Source organism: Balearica regulorum, chromosome 10 (assembly GCF_011004875.1).
Source record: "Balearica regulorum gibbericeps isolate bBalReg1 chromosome 10, bBalReg1.pri, whole genome shotgun sequence".
NCBI classification, from domain to species: Eukaryota; Metazoa; Chordata; class Aves; order Gruiformes; family Gruidae; genus Balearica; species Balearica regulorum.
Window position 1 is genome coordinate 3,375,594 of NC_046193.1, and position 21,231 is coordinate 3,396,824.

Genomic DNA, 21,231 nt, shown 5'->3' on the forward strand with positions numbered 1-21,231 from the left:
CAGTAACGGACTTCCTTGGTGGAGGAGGGTGGAGGTCAGTCCTGACAAGGACCAAGGGGAAAAAAAAATAAAAAAAAATCTGTTCCACTATCTTTGTTATTCAGAGGGGGAAAAAGGCATTCCTGATTTTTTTTTGGTAGGGCATGGGAGTGTGGAAGGCCCCACTCCATAAGGGTACAAGACTTTCACATTGCTTTTATGCAAATAGAAAACTTTCATAACAACTCGAAACCACAGCAATTTTCAGCAACTCACCATAAACCCAGCCTATGCAGACACATTCAAATATGGCAACAAAAAGAAGGCACATGCCGCTAGCTGCATAAGAGTCAAATAACTGAAAGACATACATCCCACCCTGAAAGACAAAAACAGAAAAAGGGAAAAAAATACTGTGTTGGCACCAGTAGGAATATTTCATAGCAAACATGGCTTTAATTACACAGTCAATCTGTTGGTTCCCTGGCAATCTTCCTACTAAAGTTGGTTCCTTCTTGAATAAAGAATATTCATTTTTCAGCGATTTGTTATTGTGAAAGATTTTTTTCTTCCATAGCACTTAAGATTATTCCCTGCGCCCGTTGAATACAGTGCATTTGCTTGAAGGTAGTAAATCCTGGAGTGGAGAGAACTACATTTGACTTGTTCCCCAAATGCTCTCCCACTTCCATGCTTTGTATCAACTTCATTTGTTATCACATCAAGCTGCAGATAACTACAGGTGCTTTTGATCTCCAGATCACTGCACATGAAGATGCAGGGGCTTGGATTTGTGTCTGTGCTATTAACACGTAAAAGAATTAGTTAAAATGTGGGGAAAGAAGGCAAAATCTGTAGCTACTAGAATCACCCTCCAACGGCATAGGGACTGTAAAATGACTAAACTGACTTGTAAAGTTTGAATGTAGCTCACAGCCTTTCAGCCACATTACTTAACCGAGTCATTATTACTTGACCAAAAAAAATTGAAATAAGAATCACCCGGACTCCAAGCAAGCTTTTTAAAAATGTTTTTCTAACAAGTTTAAAAATTGTTCTCCAGATGGCTTTAAAATAGAAACATCTGCGCTTCAAGAAAGGAGAGCAACCAAAACCAAGCAGTGTGCTAACTGAGCACGGCATCCGTGCACAGTGCCTTCAAGGATCAGCAATTCTCTGCTTTCAGGGGTGCCACAATACCAACCACTGTGAAAAAGGTGAAAGTGCTTTTAACTAAGATATCCTCACTTACTTACTGTTTGACTAGGACTCAACTGTATCAATTTTCACATCTATCACAGACATAACTCTTTTCTTCCTTTCCTGTATTTTCTCACTTGCTTACAACAGCCAGAACTGTTCAGAGAACTGGCTGGCTTTCTAGAGCATTTGCCTCGAGGCAAGATGAGAAGAAAACCTATGAAGCCCAATTAATAGCATTATGAATAATATTACACTACCTTCTCTGCAAGATACTTAATCTTTTAGCACATATGCATTCAATATTGAAATAATAATGAGGAGGAGATTCACAAAAGAGCACTTTCAATAGAAAGGAATCCTAGGACTTCCCTCTTTGCAGAAAGCTACGTGAAGGAAAGAGGGGCTTGAGATCAGCTCTTCAGTTGCAATGTAATGCTATTTGGGTAGTACATATGATCCGTTACATCTCGGACCATTTTCTGCAAATGGAAGACAACCCTAAAAACATAAAGAAAACTAAATCAAAAACAATACCTAGTATTTTCCCCTTTTTTTCCCTCTGCATTAACTTAGTGAAGGTAAGTTAAGATAGACTCTATAAACATGAAATCCCGCCTAGATCTTACAGAACATAAGAATGTTCTAAAGTTTTATATACAATAACTGCATTGATGTCCAGTCCAAGCAGGCATTTGGCAAAACTAGTGCTGTATAGTTAGGAAATGCCCTAAATGAGAAAGCTTTCCCTGTACGGTAAAATATCTTTTATGGGTAATCCAAAGCCTGAACAAAATTCCAGGAATGTGTGTTTAGAAGTGCAAGAGAGGATTGGATTTGTTTTCCCTTGGAAATCTCGCCCGTGAATAATGCTTTGATGCCTCACTGAAGTGCCGTGGAATGGAGCGTTCTGCACGGGATCACAGCTACTAGGATTGCCTAGTAACATCTCAGTAATAACTTACATCTCTCTAGCAATACTGAGAAAAAAGTGTTTCTTCCCTTAAGGTTTCTGTTAAGCAAAAAGTTATAGTAGAAGCAAGGATTTTTTTTTTAATTACATGGCAGTTTTTTTCTCTTAATGCAGATGCTCTTTTGCTTATTAGCTGCATTGCTTTTAGTCAGCTCTGCCAGCTGCCTGCTTCCCAAAATCTCACAAATGAACATCTTTACTGCAAAGAGCTCACTGTCAGGTTCAGCAAATATCTGAGCAAATTGGAAACTTAGAGATCAACCAACTAAGACGATCCAAGGTACGGAAAACAATTCAGCAAAACTCCTGCAAGAATATTCCTGTCATTTTGGAGAACTTGCTTCCTCTTCATGCTTATATTTCTTTTAGCCTGTAGATCTCGATAATATATCTCTCAGTGCTCTGTTTAACACTTGCACTGTAGGAGGAATTATTCCAAAATGTCCCCATTTTACATAGCAAAGACAATTTATCTTACTGAGGGAAATAATGACTATAGGCAAATTGGTCCCTGTACAGTTGCTCTGCTCCAATGCTCATCTCATAGGGACACACATCTGGAAGGAATTCGCCATCAACCACTGTGAATTCCCCTGCTCTCTCAGGGAACTGAGTCACATAATACCTTTCATAAACCAGCAATCCAAATTCCAGTTAAAGCCAGAGCTGTTGTTCTGGGAAAAACTCCTAGAACCTCACTGTTCTGATGGATAGAAATCTTTCTTAATTTTTAGCCTAATTAATCATGGCTAGCTTATACCCCCTGGGTTGGGAATGAGGGAAAAGGAGCCGTTCTTTTTGCTGAAATAGTTCATGTTGATACTCACGGTTACATCCATGATGCACTTACAGAAAGCAATCATAGACCCTTGCTAATATTATCATCATTTTGCTAGTTTCTGGTAAAATGGGCTCTGTACTCCTAGGATCACTCTCACTTACTCTTGCTTTGTGTGCTGCTCCAGTCTGAATACAAGTATCCAGAGTCACACATAACATTTCAGTGGTACTATTACCTTGTCCAGTCATGGGACTATTCCCGCCTCTCAATTGGAAATACCTTCTTAGTGCGTAGTGTCACATCCAGATACTTCCCTTTCCTAATTGTTTTCAATGCCTAGTAGAAATGTTTACTATGATATGGGTGAATTTATACCTTGTGCTACTATAGTTTACCCCGTCTTCAGTACTCCAGTCATCCAGTCCTTCCCTATCATTAAGCCCAGGAACATCAGAGTTAATAAAGCCTGATTTGAACTAAATTTTATAGATGACTGTGGGCCCTTACCCTTCATGCACTCATTAGGCTACAGCTTCTTTGTGAATTCTCTGTTATTTACTAAAGACTGAACTCATGCTTTGTTCTTTTGAACAATAAGGACACTTCTAGGGCTTCTCTACCTGGCGGCCAACTTTTGTGAACGTTGAACTTTCATGAAAAAGGATTTATCTTTGAAACTTCTGTTAAATTGTCTGAAATCTGCCAATAGGTTCAAAATTTAAAATGAAGAAGGAATACATCACCAGAGAGCTGTCGCACGTAGCCAGTGACTCTGTGTGACTTGTTTCCACAGCAAGTCAACTGCAGGTACTAGATAAAATTGCTACCTATCGCCGTCTCTGTAACTTCACTAAGAATCTCATTTCAGCCACTTTTAACACCAACAGTCATCATCTCTTTGTCCAGTTACTGGTACCAGTCCTTTTCTTTTGAATAAAATTAATCATTTTTCTTGTGGTGAATTTTCAATTCCTTCACTGAAGTATATAAAACCCCTGCTGAACTGCATTTGCTTCATACAGAGTGTCATATCTCTTACCAGAGAAAGATACCTGATTAGTCTGGCACAAAGTGTCACTAAAAAAAATAATAGAAGTTTCATTTTGTCCTAGTCTCCACTTTCCTCCCCATCTTTAGTTATTCTTTCCTTGAAAGTGTATCTAAAGATTCTAATTAGTTGATTTATTCTATTTGTTGTAAAAATTTGCATACTGAGGACAATAAACTAACATGCTTACAATTGCCTAACACCTTTTTTGGGTGAAATTTGCTCATTTTTAGTAACAAAGCAATTTGACAAGCACATAGGCTAAGGACTGTGGATCTGTAGAGGGAATTTAAGCGAAACCCTGGCTGAGATCCCTGCACAACAGAGACACGTTGTGGCCCTTCACGGTTAATACAGCCAGGCTTCCTCGGACACATGCTCCTCAGACATTTATTTCTACAGCTCCTCAGACGTGAAACTTTTTTCTTTGCCTCGCTCCCTGGCACAGGGGGGCTCTAATGGCCCAACAAGCAGAAGAAGCGGGCAGAGGAGAGCGTGGACTCTGCCCATCTTCTTCCTATTTGGAGAGGGTAACGCGAAGGAGAAGATGCCTGTTGACAGAACTCACTCTGCAAAGCAAGCACTGAGCAGCAAGACTGAACTCCTGCCACGTACCAAAGGATCCCCGAGTCCCTCCCCACCCTGGATACCAAACACAGTGGTACAGACGTTGTATCATGAACTGATGGGATGGATTGACACCCTCAGAATTTTTGGTTTGGAACATCCCAAAGCAAACACCCTTGTTTGTTTGGAAGAAAAAAAATTTAAAAAATATTTTTTTTTGCCCCTCTTACTGAAGCAATTTCTGCTCAGCGATTGGCTGTATTGATTGACCTGGCCTAGTGATATAACAATCGAAGATGGTTTAGTTTTCTATTTTCACTTTACTTCATCTTATTTATTGATCTATTCATCAAAAATGTAGTTGTTTTCAGTCAGGTCTCCCAGAGTAAGTAAGCAGAAACCACAATCAGTATATCTGCTTGGCTGGTGCAAAGCAGATGGAATTTCCTTGGCTACGTAACTTTGATTAAAATATTTCCTAAGCTCAACTGAAAAAGTGAGGATACATTTCACATTTCAAATGTTACACAGTAGTTGAGAACAGTCTCTCAAGTGTTTTGTAGTCGTGTTCCTGGCAGTGTAGTTGGTCTATGGCAAATGTTCTTGCATTTTAGCTGTTATGATTATAAACAGAAACCCATTTCCTTTTTTCTGCAGTAGTACAACAAAGCACATCTTACCTCAGTTAACATTATTAGGCCAATGAAGTATGACACAATGGAAAGGCCGAGAATCAACAGTTCTCTTCTGTAGCCCCTTCGGAAAATCTTTGGGTACATATCTACAACAGCTGTCACAAGGCTTTCAACACACACGAACTAGAACAAATGATAGGAAAGTACACATGAAATATGTGTCGCATCTGCTGTTGGGATTTGGATTTGCTACTAAACACTTCAAACATCCTTCTATGATCTCATCACAGAGATTGAATGATCCCTGAGGACACGCTGTAAGCAGAAGATCAACCTGAGAAGAACGTCAATTCAGAATTAAAAAGTCTGAAGCCATGGATTTCCAGTCCACCACCAAATTCAAATAGTTGAATCCAATATTCACAAATATTCACTATATCACTCAGGGCTCTGGAGCAAAGTTGCTAAAATAGGCACCAAAATTACTGCCCCAAAGTAGACAATATAAAGCCTATTTCATTGGAACAGTCAGGAGTAGAATTCAGGAATCGCTCATTTTAAAAAAGATTTTTTAAAATATGTTAGATCAGGAAAAAGAGCAGTTATTCAAATGTTAAGTTCAATGATTGGAAGTGTCATGCAAAATAAGCACTGAAGAGCTTTATTCTACAGTATACAATCATAAACCTTCTGAACCAAATCATGCTGAGAGCTGAGCTGCATGCTAAAAATGCCAGCTATTTTACGTTTTTCACCAGTTTTCACAATTTTTATGGGCACATAAGAAGGACAACTTCTATGCTGTCACTTTGCTGCAGAGTATGACTACACAGTTCTTGCTATGGTATCTTGAAATATAAACACACCGTAGGAATTTACATTATCATTATCTGATATTCAGTTTCAAAATTCATTGCAAAGTGCTTAAAAACAGAAAAGATGACACACTGGTATTTTACTGAACTGTGAATTTTAATCACCCATATTTAAGTTCACTGATTTCCGTGTTAATAATGAAAGCTATAGTCAGGCTGAATCCGTGTTCCCAGTAAATCATAAAGGAATCTTCACTATCACACAACTAAGATTTAAAATAAGGAACTGGAATCAGTGTTTTTAAGCAAGGAATTAAGCTAGGGTTCATTCTTTCATTGGGTTAGCTGCTGTTTACATCAAGGATGCTGATATACACATGGCAGGGAATCTGACAAAATATTTAAATAGTGTTTGTTTCATACCTGACTATCTAATCCAAGGAATATAAGCATCATGAAGAACAGAGTTGCCCACAGAGGAGAAAGAGGCATCATGGTAACGGCTTTAGGGTAAGCAATGAATGCAAGTCCTGGTCCTGGAAAGGAAGAAAAGAAAGGGAATAGTTTATCCTTGGGTGCTGGCTCTGGCTGAGATGGAGTTAACTTTCTTCGTAACAGCCTGTCCGGTGCTGTGGTTTGGATTTGTGGGTAGAACAGCATTGCTAACACCATTAGCTCCCGTGGCTAATGCCAAACAGTGCTTGCACAGCATCGCTTATTAAACTGTCTCGATCTGGACTCACAGTTTTCTCACTTTTTCTCTTCCCCATCCCACTGGGGTGGGCGAGTGAGTGAAGACCAGTGTGGATGCTTAGCTGCTGGCAAGGGTCAACCCACCACAACTTAACTGTTCTTTTATGGCAGATAAGAGGAGCTAAATAAAAGACTGAAAACCTTGACAAACTCTACACCTCTAATAGTCTAAACATTTGGTGATGAGGCTAATCACTAATGATGACTTGTTTGGCACATCAACTCTGCCTATGTCCACACCTTTGAAGGTGGAGACTTCTCTTAAGAGATCACTGTACTTTATGTTCTCCTCCTTCCTTGTGTGGTTGTACAGCAAGACTCACGTACCTGAATAAATAACAGCATGTGGTCTCACGATTGCCTTATATAAATTATTAACATATTCTGGAATCTTTTTTTTCCCTTAAGACAGCACTGTATCTGACAATTAGTGCAGGAACGCAGTCAACAGTCAGAGCTGTGTCTTGGAAGCCATACGTGGTACAAGCCAAATCTCTACTGGTTTGTTCAGAATCTGCTCTGCGTTCTTGAGTGCTGCTGCTGGTACATAACATTAATTCATTGGCTGCGTATTTACAGAAACCTTTAAAATAGAACATTTCTGCAACAGCACTGGTAACTTCTCAGATCTGCTAAACTACCATCTCATCTAGCTCATATTTTCCTGTTCTTATGTACCTGTGCCTGTTTTTCAGCTGCTGCAAACTCTCATGCTATACCAGCTTTTACTGAAGTTAGCCAGCCTTTAAAGCAGGGATACAAAGACAGGAGTATCAGAAGGCTGATAAAGGGGCACCTCTGTGCTCCTGCTGCAGTAACTTCAGTGAAGACCTGTTGACACACTACTGCTTTTTCATTTAACACAGTATTTACAAGCTACTATAATTTCCAGAGTTGCTGTAGTCTTTTAACCTTTTTCTGTATAGTTTCTACAATAGTATAAGCCAGTTGTCTCGAGGGCTTTAGAAAAAGAGAAATATTTTCCATGACAGTATCAGTGAAGCCCTACTTGCTTTGCAGTTTTCCTGCTAACCTTGACTAACATCATGAGAGTCATTTCTCCTTCTCAACAGTTCAGCATTATACTGCTTTTCTTTCTGGGCAGCGCTCCTGTTGTTTTTGTTCTGTTGAGTTTTAAGTGATGCTTAAAGATGTTAAGTCCACAAAGGTGTTAAAGAGCAATTAACTTTCATTGGATGCCTAAGTCTAAGTGCTGGTAATGAATGTTAGATGGTTAATTTCTCATAGAGCTGGGCCTTTCTGCCTTTCCAAACTCAAAACAAGAACTTTTATCTTTAATCAACAAGAGTGTCTCAGTGTATGTCCCTGGGAGAAAAACTAACTGACATCAGGAGATGGCATTACCCCTCTGACTGTTAGAATAGTCTGACTGTTAGATAGTATACATTAAGCAAGAGGACTTCCAAAGAGTTCTCCTAAACAGCTGGTTTCTCATGACTTTAATACCTATATCTTTTTTCTTTTTTCTCTTTTTTTTCTTTTCCAGAAGGAACAAACATTTGTGTGGATTTCGGTCTGTCTCATTTAAAGAAAACCGAATGCTCCTTTCAAGAGGATGTAACACTCAAGGGGCATAACTGAGAAATTAATCTCTGCTAAACAATCTTCTGGATGCTCAGCCAGAGTAAGTTTGTGTTACAATAGCTCCTTGCCTTCATGAATTTGGTGCTGTGCACAGTAACATTAATATTTTTCACACATAAAATGTACAACCATAAAAATAGTTAAGGACTTCTCTTATAGCAGTTATTCTAGTGAATCAGGCAACAGGTTTTCAAGAGGAGTTTTGGAAACCTATCTGCAAAACAGTCAGTTTATCCGTAAGACATGGCACAGACTAAGTATTCTGACAGCAGCCTCTGTGCATTTTTTGTTAACTCAGAAAACTGCTTTTGGAACTTACCTGATTCTGCAACTTCTGCAATGGGCACGCCTTGTTCATAAGCCATAAATCCAAGAACTGAAAAGATAGCAAAACCAGCAACAAAGCTTGTGCCACTGTTCAAGCAGCAGAGCATGATGCAGTCTCTGAAAATATAAATAAAAAAACACTGCAGTTGATCTCCAGAGCCTGGGTTTCTTTCATATACTGAGCCATAGGACTAATAGAACCCCAAGCTGCAGGAATGGACATTAAATTGTTCATTAAGAGTAAGCTCCCAACTGATACCTGAGAGAAATCAGTCAGGCATAGGCATTTACAGGCAGATACCATCATAATACCCCTGCCTGTGTTTTAACTGGTTGAATTGCAAACCTGTTACTACTCACTTACTGTTTTTCAATATAATCTTTTAAAAAACCTCATGTAAAATACTGTAAGAATGGTGTTAAGAACAATTTTTCTACAGTAGTTGTAATAATGTATTCCAGAAGAGATTAACTCATTTATAACCTATGTAAAAATAGCAGTAATTTGTTTCCTGGAAAAAAGTCCTATGTCCAGTTAAGCTAATTCTATTCCAGTTACAGTATATTGGAAATACACATCCATACAAAATACAACTCCAGTTTGGTTTATAAACTCTTTTTAAGAAGCTGTGGTAATGAAAAGCACCATACATAATCTAAGAAGTGTGTACATGCCTAAAGAAGTGCCTAACAAGTAGGCAAAGAGTGGAGGGAGAGTGATCTCTCAGGCTGATGTATCCTACACATCAAACAATGACAATTACAAGGCCAAGGTGAAGAAATATTTCTTTTCCCAGATTGGAAATGTCACAATAGTAAATCACTTTAAGAAAATGGGAAATACCCTTGCAGAAAGGTGTGATCTTTCCCCAGAGCTCAGTGAAATATCATCGTTCATCCTGCTTTCAGACAGTACTTTGGGCTTAACAGATGATGAGGTAGGAATGATTTATCATGGCAGTCAGTCTTTTAAGACTGTTTGCTACGAGAGGCAGCCGTGCACTTGAGAAAGTAATAATCTAACCTAGATGCCTGAAAGTAAATTGGGATTCTCAACCACTGGAACACAAGGCAAGCCTGTAGCTCTGTCAAGCCTATACCTCAGTCTGGTTTATTCCCATCCTACTACAGCTCTGAAGCAAATTTTTGTGCAAGCTCTCTATGAGAAGAAATGACGCTGTAAAATCTATCCACATCTTGAATAATGATTCCCATCTTTGTCACAGATTTGTAGTGATTTTTTGAGAATCAGAGACAATTCATATTTTCGAAGTCCTCGCATATATTCCGGCAAAACTTCTTTGGCAATCTCTCTGTCCTGTAGCTTGTTTCGCTTGGTATTTTTATCCTGTAACTTTAGCTCACCAGTTCATTAAGTTGAAAGTGAGGTGACCACCTCCAGCATCTTATTTCTTCACTAATGAGCCCTGCACTGCCTCCCACCTCTGGTCAAAGCTCTTCCTGTTACTGACGGACTCACCTTAGCATCAGGCACGTATGTTCTAGCTGGCAGGAAGCAGGAATACCTTTCAATACTGCAAAGTGAGCGAGCGGCTCAACTCTGGCCATTGGGCCATGGGAGGCTTTCGGTTCCTCTCATCACCTTGTCCACAGTTAATTTTAACCATTATTTTGAGAATGCTTCTTATGCTTTCATAACCATTTCATAGTAAAACATTTCTATATGGCACATAATCTATAAATTGCCAAAGTTTCACCAGAAATGAAAAAGACTTAATAGTCCCATCTGTAGATCAAGACTCAGACATGGAAAAGTCCCGTGATGCTCACACTTCTTTCATGCATGCACTCTCCCTACCACTGTTCATTAGCAGGGGTAAATAGGTCTTTTACAGTACTTTCTGAAAATTCTGAAAATGGTCGGAATTCTAACCTGTTGTTTATTTGCTTTTCATACGAAATTGCTTCCCATAGTTATGCACAGCCAGGCTTTGGATGTTTTAAAGCAAAAGAGCAATCTGAAAGAAAGCAACCAGGAGCACGGAGTTCTCTGTGCTTTGCAGAGACATACAACAAAAAGATCATCTTCCTAATTATTCTTCTCAGTGTGTTTCAGCACTGAAGTAGCTCTGGAGAGATTCTCACCCCAGCCTCTCTCACCAAAGAAACTGGTGAGTTCAATGCTGAGAAATTAAAACTAAGTCTCTCAGTAAGAGATGTTAGAAAGATGTATGTTTTAAACCTTTGGGGAAAAAAAAAGGAGATACCACTTTAGTGGGATGGATCTGGCTTCTCACCAGTCATATGATGCCTCCATTTGGAACAGCCTGTTTTCTGTAGATAAGATTTATTTTGGATCATTCCCAGGCTTCAAATCCAGTTCAAACAACAAGGTATTTTTTCTGATGAATGGGGTGGCACAGGACATTTGCGAGCTGCTGGTTCCTAACCATGAGAAAAAGGCTTGAGGTGGAGACACGTGGCTCCCTGTGCACCTTCTGAGCCCCTGGCAGTTTCTGCTGCTTCCTCTTGAAGGAAGGTCCTAGGGCAGGGACCAAGTGGTATAAGCTGGACAATCCTACATGACTAGATCATCTGTGAGAGAACAAGAGGAGCACAGCCATTTCTCCTCTCACAGGGAAGAGCCACAAACCACAGTGCCGTGGTACTAAATAGTTATGGGGTAGGTATGCATTTCTCCAAGGAAATGGACAAAAGTGAACCTAAGGGGTTTTTCATCATCTCCAGTTAGTGAGGTACCTATTCTTTTCACATAACACAGCCACAGCTCCATCATTTTCTTCCCCAGTTACACAGTCACAGACTGAACACTTGGTTCTCTGGGGACCTAGCAGCGTTTCCTGTCCTAATAAAACATAATGTCCGATTTTAATTTCCACGCTTCCTTTATCTCTGCAAGAATTCTAACTCCTCATCTCCTTCTGTTTTTTCCGCTCAGATAAAAGTGTGTAACCTGTAGTTCAGTCTTTTTTTTCCTGCTACAGAAAGGAAAACTGAGTGGGGGATCTGGATCCATTGATTGTGAAACCAATTACTTTTATAACACAAATGCCCAAGAATCATTGGAAGGAGAACATGAAGTTTTTCTAATTTTTCATCAATATTTTATAAGCGTGCTTGGTAGGAAGGCATCAGAGCCTGACTGAAGCCCAAACTGATTTCAAATGAAAGGAAACCCAAATTTTTATGAAAACTTCACATTCTTCCAAACTAATGTCTTGCCAATCACCTGAATAATTCAAGACATGCATCCCTTAGCCTCTCCCTGCCCAACAGGCAGTATACTGCTGAAAATTCATTCTGCCTTCCTTAAGGAGCTTCTCTGATTAGAGAGAAGAGCCCCCAGAGCCTTTTGCATCCCTCCAGTTACTTCCTGGCCTTTACGGATCCCCTGGAGACCAATTCACATCCCTCTTTTCCTCTTAGACTAGAAGCTTGATGATAAAGGACACATCTTCATTTCTTAAAAGTTTTGTCCGTTTGTTGACAGCGTGTGAAATCACCCATTTATCTTCGGCACCACAGTGGCAACATGGCAGCAAACCCCCATTTGTACATGGGGCTCATACATAAAAATTATCCCGCTGAGATGCAGCCTGCAGTACAAAGGAGCGGTGCTGTGAAACCGTATCGCAACGGAAGATAAGTAAGGGTAATAAAAATTCCTTTCCTATTCAAAGATGTGAAGTGAATTGTTTGCAATTCATTTACAATGTTAATAATTTCTAATAAGAAAAACCCTCGTGCAGTTTAGGTTTTCCAATTTCCCACTAAAATACCTCATGTCGTTATTTTCCACTGCAACTGTCCCTTAGAAAAAAACACCTTAGTAAAACAGAGTGTAAAAAAGAGTGGAAGTGGATGTTACAGTCAGAGAGCACACTGCAGGTATTGCAAGAGGTATATGCATGGCTTGATTTTAATTTTTTTAAGTGCTAGTTAGAATACAAATTTAATTCTGCTTTCCACTGCATAGCTGCTTTGTATGTCTTGCTCTGTTAACAACCCTGTTTAACTCAGCTGCTTTCTGCAGGTAACTTCTGTCCTACTCGTTCCCTCAGATTGCTTAAGAATCATACTTTGGGACACAATACATTTTCCTATTCAGGAAATTTGTGAAAATATTTTGTTAGAGGAATTGCGAAGCTTGAATTCAGTAAAAAGTATTCTGTTGCAGCATCTTGCTCAGGAGCTTTAGAGCGGCTGATGTTTTTTACAAGCTATGCTGCTAGGGTCAGAGGAAAAGAAGGAAAATTACATATAACCTCTCCAATCACAAGTCGAAACTCCTGCTTTTTGTAATGAGCTACAAAACCATAGTAAAAAGATTACTGCAGTCCTTGAGGCAGTGACAGAGTAGTTTCTAGATGGGCTGCAACTGGAAAGAAATAAAAATAAAATTAAATAAGAGAGAAAAGGAGTAGTGCCTTTGTTAAAGCATCGCTTACTGATGCCAGAAGAAAAAAGTAGTGTTCATATTCCTGCCCATGCCAGTAAAATAGAATGAGGATTTGTGCAAGTCATATCCTTTTGACATTGATTCAAGAAAGATTAAAACCTGCTGAAGTCATTCGCAATTTCCTTAGTGATTTCTATAAAGATAAGCAATGCAATGCTATCCGCTTCTACTGTGCTTTAGCTAAGAGCCAATAAACTATGGGAAAAAGTGACATTCAGAGCATAGACCAAACTTAGGTGAGTTTTAATAACAGTTTTTTATAAGATTTTTTTTAAAAGCAGATATACATTATACAATCAAATACTGTGCACACACATGCAATTATACATGTATCAAATTATGCATATTATACATGCAATTGTGTATACCTGTGTGTACTAAGTAGCTTATGGCTATGCAAGGGTCAGATAAGATCATAAGGGATGAAAACACCAAATTTTGGAAAAGAGTTCCTCTGAAACGATTATAAGAAACATTATAGATCTCTGTTCTACAAAAACATGTCCACGTGCTTATGATTACTCATGCGAATAGCTAAAGGAAAAGGGATGTACTTCTGAGTGAAGCTAAGTGTGGGCACTTCCATCACCAAAACTAAATGTGTAAATAAAGTGTGGAAGATATTACCTGTAGCAGTTATTATTATAGTTGTTGTAACTTCCCAGGGCTGTCAAGCACCCCAAGCAGATCGCATAAGAGAAGAATATCTGCGTGCCGGCGTCCACCCACACCTGAAGGCAAACAAAACGGAGTGGTTAAAAAAGATCAAGACGGAATCACCTTTATGCATATATTGACTGCAGATTTGCACAGATGGCTGCACAGGGTAATCATGGCTGGCCAACCTTTTATAAGTCACAACCTTTGGAAAAAAAGTATGCTGTGAGTTAAATTTCCCTCTCCCTCCCAGTGGTATAAACAAGGAGTAACTTGGCTGGTCTTCACAGGTTCAACCTAATCTAAATAGGGAGATGGAATTTCTGGAGAAGAACCTCACCCAGTATAAATTCTTTAATGGTTTTATTAACACTGTAAGGTGTTAGTAATTGCAACCGAAATAGAATCATCTGCATTTATCTCATTCTCACTTGATAATTATTTATTCAAACGTAAAAATTCAGTGTGGAAAAAATACTCTAAAGACAAAATATGCCATTCACAGATAATATACAAATTAGGCTGGGGAAAGAGAAGAGACAACTTATCCAGGGAGAGGTAGATTTTTTTTTTAGCAATACTTAATGGCCCCAAATTAGGCACCAGGACATGGTTGTTCTGGGCATTGTACAATTAACAAATAAAAGTTCTGTAGAGCTTAGCAAGTAACTTTATAACATCATTATGGTAACATTTATATCCTAAAGTGGTACAAATACTAAATTCTAAATCAGAGAAAAGAAAAAAAAAAAAAGGAAGCATGAGCTGACACAGTGAGATTATTCTCCTCACAGCAATCTCAGACCATTAATATAACATGCAATTTTTTTTATTTTAAAAATACTCCAACAAAACAGTTCATTTCATTCAACTAGAGTGTGAGTGTGTTATTACTGGAGGTCAATATACTCTTTTAACTCCTGATTTTGCCATGAGAGCAATGTCAAGAACCCACATCTACACAGCTGCACTATTATTTCTAATCCAATAAATTCTGACTCCTGGTTTCCTGGTATAAATGAGCTCGGTGAGGTTTGGGTTTTCTCCTAAATCAGAGCAGCCAAAGTGCTTTTCAGAGAAGTAACAAAACACTGACTGATAACCAGAGGCAATAGCTGTGTAGCCATTAGCTACTCTAAGTTTGAGACAGGAAAGAGGTAATGCAGGTAGTGATTTCATGACTAATAACAGTAATACTAATAATAGTAATCAAATACTCATAAATATATGAAGGTGATGTATTTGTTTTACACGTGATCAAGTGAGACCTCGATCTCCGGAGCTGTTCAGAGTGGTTCTGTTTAGGAATAACATTAAGATCACATTTGATTTGCATCAGCAGCTTAAATGGTTTCATTGCTGTCATACCGAATAAGATACAGCTGGTTACATCTCAAAGTTTCACCACTTGGTAAGGAAAAAACTGCACAGAGAAAGCCTTTTGACAGACAGGCTCTTTAACAAGATCGGAAGCTCCCGAAAAGCTGTGAGTAGCATAGGTCAACTGAAAATGCACGGTCCTCTTAAGCATAAACAAAAGCTAGGAAACTGGATCGGCACATGTAGAATCTGCTGTTTCCTTCCATTTCAGTTTTTGCACAATGTATTTTTGCAGCGCATTGTATAGCACTTAGATGAGCAACAGCCTTTCCCATTGGCATACGCCAGCTCCGCAGAAGCCCGATTATTCCTTGGACAGCAAGTCCTAGTGGAAACGAGGGCAAGGAAGAATTGCACTCTGAAGTGAGAACCTCCACAGCTGCTTGAAGAGGAGCAGAGAGCACATCCTTCTGGAGCCCCTGTGTACCTCCTTGGAAAACCAGATAAAATTCTGGCCAGAAGTGATATTATTTCCTTCAAAGAAGACAAGTCTCTTCTAAAACCCGTGACATCTGGCAGTGCTTCAACATAAAAAGTGGCAAATACTTTATGAAAAACATATTCTGTAAGCAAATGTTCACATATTCTATAAAAGTTGAATCAGACCGACGAGCCTTTTGGTTTTGTTGCACTATTTGACATCAATCTAGAAATTCCATCAGCACTTACGGCTCATGTTTAAACAGAAAGAAGGAAGTAATTGTATTTACTGAATGGAATAATAGAATCAGTGTAGCTTCTTTTGGGTTGCATACTCAGAGAACCAGTGACATTTAATTTATAATGACCATTAATATTTCAGTTTCAGGCTTCTGAAACAGCAAACACATTTACAACTGGTAAAGGAAGTGGCAAACAGGGAAATGAATTTGGAAACCGCAGGTAGATTTTTGGTAGCTGGAAAAACTGAGAGATGGACTAAGTCTTGTATTTTTGTCACAAGCCTAGACATGGCAACATTTTAAAGCCACACAGTTGATGTTACAGATCAGTTCTTCATATTCTTGCCCCAACAGCTAGTGACCATTTGACGTTTAGTACTGCAATGCTCATTGGTGGTTGGAGAATTTGTTGAGGTACACAAATTGTTTATTAATCTAAGTGACACCCAGTCTTAGTCATTCATAAACTGTACCGCAGGGGAAGTTGTTCTCATTAAAACTTCTCATGGATACAGATGGGCTCTTGTAGAAACTGCTCTCAAATCCAGGTGTCATCCATCTGGTTCACGGCAACAAAAGCATTATAAATTATTTCTGAGAGCACTGAATTTACAATGTCTGGCTGAGACTAGAAGTTGCAACATTTTCCAAGTACATGGAATGAATGTAGCACAATTCTGCAGAACAATGAAATTCTGAAGACAGAGACAAAGAAAACACTGCCAGTAAGCTGCAAACCAAGGGCTCTGGAGCCAGCAGCTGGTGAAAGGCTGGGACAAAAGGAGTACGGTTTTTCTGAAATGAGAGGGGGCTTGATACGTTTCTAGCGTGAGTAAATTCCAGAGGGAAGGACCTGTACCAGAGAACATCCTGTTCATGCTTTATAAACTTTGTACCTTGAAAATCCTTTGGTTAGCGATAATTAAGTCAATTCAGCAGTATACATTCATAGATTTGGGGATTGGAAATGTTTTATAGTCTTCTATTAGCCCCTACTTTAAAAGATGGAACTAAGTGTTTTTTCTTACTTGTTTTTGTCTCATATTAAAAACATTTCCCTGCCAAAATAAGATTGAAATTAAAGCACAAAACCTTTGTATATTATACCTTAACATTTAAAAATTCCAAATGCCTTTATATCTACTGTGCTTACATTTTTGCACCCATGTTACAGCCATTTTCTAGACACACTAGGCCCAGTGCTACATTAGCGACAGTATGAGCAAACTAGAAGAATGCAAACGCCAGCTCAGAATAGAGCAGCACAGGTACTGCTCTGACTCCTGTACAGAAAGCGCTTCCTGGCTAGGAAGAAAAGGGGCTGTTCGATGAGCCCATGCGATGAAGCTCTGTTCCCAAAGGAAGAAGGCAAATTAAACAAGCCTCAACTCTATGCTACTGCCTGCTTTCTCCAAGTAGAAACGAGGCATGATGGTGAGAGACTGTGTGTCTCCACTTTCCATTTTCTGAGTGGGAAGGGGCAAGCAGAGCTGCCTGTGCCCTCATCCCCATTTTGAGGCTTTCCCACACTTCACAGCTTTCCTGATTCACAGCATTAGCTCGCAAGCAGTGGTCTCTGCTCTGTCCTGCTGGTAACTAACTTATGGTACAAACACAATTCCACAAAACAGACTAAACAAGTACATTTGTTACTAAAAATGAAAAGCGCTGTTTTGCAAAGTCCAGCTGGCAATACACAGTTAGTAAGTCTGCCTGGGTAATCTTAATTTGGCCTTCTTGTGGGTAGGTCTAGGACACAATCTTCATTTACATGACTATTCATCTTTCTGCCCAGGGAGATGAATCGAGCTGGTCAAACAGAGGATCCTATTGTCTGGAGGATCCCTTGCCTCCTTTGTTGCCATAATTGTAGTGCATGTAATGAAGGAAGAAAGATAAAGACGGAAGAAGGGGGATGTGCTGTAGTGAAGACAGCAGAATACTGCTCTGGAGAATTAGTTTCTTTTCATGTCTCTGCTATAAAGTTTCTATGTGACATTATGTCCGTAAATCACATGAACCAACCCTTTCTCAAATGTTCATTAACTGGGTACTCCTCATTCAACAGGCGTCCGAGGTGAAGTACAAAATTACCAAGCATTTTCTGTTGCAACCAAGGAAAATGAAAGCCAGGTTAAAAACCCACAGTATAAAAAGCCAGGTCTACCAACTTCAGATTGAAAATCCCCAAATGACTGACAGCCTCTTATTTTAGTCTCACTATATATCTCTTCACATCAGTAAGATGGGGTCATGCCATACACTGAAAACAAAATAACTGAGGTTTATGAAACACATAGTGCAGAAAGAAGTCACGTTGAAAGGCTGAGCCATTTTTTGTGATGATCAAGGTCTGAGGGATATGCAGTATCACAGAGCCAAGCAATGAGTAAAAAGGATAAAGCAAAATACTGCAGCACTAAATTGCTTCAAGTACTCCCTATACTTACTCCTTACTCAACTGCCTGTCTCTACGTTCAGTTGTGTATGTACCTGTACATTCTCACAAGCACCCTGCGCATGGTGTAACAGCAGCCTTCTAACGGGTGATTCACAGACCTATTGTGATTGCAAGGTGATTTTTTTCCTCTACTTTAGGTCAACAGAGGAGAACAACTGCGTAACACTAGTGCTATTGTCACTGTGCCATTAAGTAGGAAAGACGGTATCTTGGCCTGAAATATATGATGGAATTTACACCAAAACACCCGGAAAAGCTCTGAAGAGCAGGCAGTATCTAGAGGATGAAGTACATGCCTAATTGCACGCAAAGAAAAGTAGCAGGAATGAATAGAGCTGCTACAGAGCAAGGCTCCCGGCTTTATACCAAACAGGAAAACAGAATTGTCAACGTCATTACAACTGGCTCAGGCCTAAGACCTGTGTCTGACCTGTCGCAGGAGAGATGTCAGGATTTCCTCCCAGTGGTACTGCTCTCCGAACTCACAGAATCCGAACTCACAGAATCCACAAGGACGTTGAGGTAGTAGCTGTGGGTTCTTCATACTAGCCTGGACTTGCACATAGGCATTAGATGCCTGTGCATTACGGTTTCAGAGAGATTTGTCTACAAAAACCACACACCCGTTCTCTATTTGCAGTCTTCTAAATTATATTTCACATGGTACCAAATCATTGTGATACTTTGGTTCAGGAGACAGTTTAGAGAGTTTTCAATGTAATGGCTGATATCAAAGAGCTGCAACATCCATGTTTCTCCATACCTAACTAAAACAACAATCAAGCATTATGAGGATTCTTCCATTAAACAAAATGTATATATTGTTTATCTGTTTTTCCATGACCTTTCCTATAGTCTACAGTTAACAGATCTGTTAGAAATGATAAACACATAAGGGCTGCTAATATTTGTACCCACTCACTTAAGTTTGCTTCCTTGAGTATTTCTATTAAAATTCAAGCGGATTAATTCCACATTGGTGTCTGAGTACTGGCTGCAATATGCATCCTAGTGGTAGTTTCACAAATATGCACTTTTTTTTCATTCTTAACAGTGAGATTGAACACCCACTTCAGCTGCAAAGTTCAAAGCATCCTTAACTACAGAGTGGTTAATGACAATTCCATAATGAAGCACTCAGTCTGAGAATACGGCAGATCTCATAGGCCAGTTAAATGCTGCACTCACTCTTCAAAACACGATGTTCCAAATGTTGATAGTAATTTATTTCCCATTTTGTTATCAGAGAATGAGCAATCACTTTAGAGTTTTCTTTTAATTTAAATTATTCATTACTTTCTGATGAATCTCCACAGTGTTTGCCTTTGATTTCAAATAAGAATTTAAAAAATAAATCCTTTGCTGTCAGGATATAATAAATGAAATTTCAAGGTAAAGGCATAGAAGAGTTGCAGGTTTTTTTAACAGTAAGAATGCCTGAATAAAACAACCTATTGTAAAATAGACTTAAATAGGAGCATTACTAGAGTTCAAGTCTGACACATCATGACAGGTTTAATGTTCATGTGCCAGTGTCTCTCACAATATGTGGGGAGTGTGCAGAAAATGTCAAAAATTCAGGTCAGCAATGGAACTCCTTTACCTGTACTAGACTGCAAGGTTTAGCATTTTCAAGTTGGCTTCTAAAGCACATGCTTTGTGAGTCTGCGGTCGCAAATCATGGTTTACATCCGAGCCGCCTGGGAGTCAGTTAAGCTATCTGGATATTTCATGTACTGGAAAAGCTCGGCAAATTCAAGAAATGAATGGAGGAGGCCACAATGAGAGGACTAAACCAAGATCTGAAAAAAAAATAAAAACAAAATCCATATGCTGTGTAGAAAAAAGAAGATAGCAGAGACTGAAAACCAGTTATGGAACTCACACAGAGTGGCCAGGATAAAGATCTTGGCTTCATCTTTTGGGAAAAAGTACTGTACATTCTTTCATTATCATACAGGTTTAGATGTAACAGGACTGTAAGAAACTATAAAAATGTTAGGTCTCAATCTTGAAGTAGCACCAGCACTTAAAGCGTACCCCTGTCAGACATGAGGCAATTAACAACATGTTTAAGCCTGAGCACTAATAGAAGCTTTTGGAGAATAAAACCATGTCAAAAGAATCTGCCAGCTGTGGCCCTAACTTAGGCTTCCTTCCTTTCCTCCTGCCACCTGAATTAGAGTGTTTAAGGGACTGCCTTTGGCGATGCCACCTACAGCTCCAAGCACTGCTACAACAGGTCACAACAGGTCTAACAATTTCTGACGTAAAATTGTAGAAAAAACCCAAATATATGCTAAGCAAAATATGATTAAAAAGATGCAGTTTCTAATGACTGGGAAAAAGCCAAAGTCCCTGTTTCACCCTGTCTTTTCATCTCAGATAGCCTGGGTCTTTCTTTTCTACCAGCTCATCATGAAAGACTGCTTCCAGTTACTAGCTAGCGTGTCTGACTGAAAAGGAGCTGAACTTGAAAACCAAGCTGACCTTTCTGCTGTAGCCCCACAGAAAACCGGCAGGTGCTCGTGCTCTGAGCCTACACATACAATTTCAGAGGACAATCAGATGGACAGATAGATGCTATTAAGATATTCTGACTTTGTTTCAAGGTCAGACTGGAACTTTTCTTTCCTCTCATGATTAGTAGCCCTTCATTTTACATTGACACCGTTAAAAAGAGCATATGAAACAAAGATGAATAACTCAGCTATATATTAAACTAAACAAACCATGTTCGTACATATGGGTATGTTTTCCTGCAGACATACCTGCTAATGCACAAATCCCGCATGTGCTCATCCTGATCGTAACTGCTCTGGCGTAGCAAACAGCAGGACTCCAGGGCCACTGGCCTCTGCTACTCAAAATAATATTTTCATATTAAGGCCACAGAGAGCACACATTCTCTACTGCCACAGGAATGTACCACAGAGCCTGAAGCTTC

General features: G+C 39.3%; 1 protein-coding gene across 2 annotated transcripts in view; it reads right to left on the bottom strand.

The window, feature by feature from the left end:
* The window catches only part of SLC6A11 (solute carrier family 6 member 11), a 105,612-nt gene that overhangs the window by 6,895 nt on the left and 77,486 nt on the right, over positions 1-21,231 (bottom strand). For both annotated transcript variants that reach the window (XM_075762767.1, XM_075762768.1), the window contains exons 8-12: positions 13,752-13,855; positions 8,676-8,800; positions 6,422-6,534; positions 5,229-5,366; positions 256-358 (exon numbers count right to left, since the gene is read on the bottom strand). In XM_075762767.1, coding sequence (XP_075618882.1) covers positions 256-358; positions 5,229-5,366; positions 6,422-6,534; positions 8,676-8,800; positions 13,752-13,855 — 583 coding nt within the window. The remainder of the gene's footprint in view (positions 1-255; positions 359-5,228; positions 5,367-6,421; positions 6,535-8,675; positions 8,801-13,751; positions 13,856-21,231) is intronic.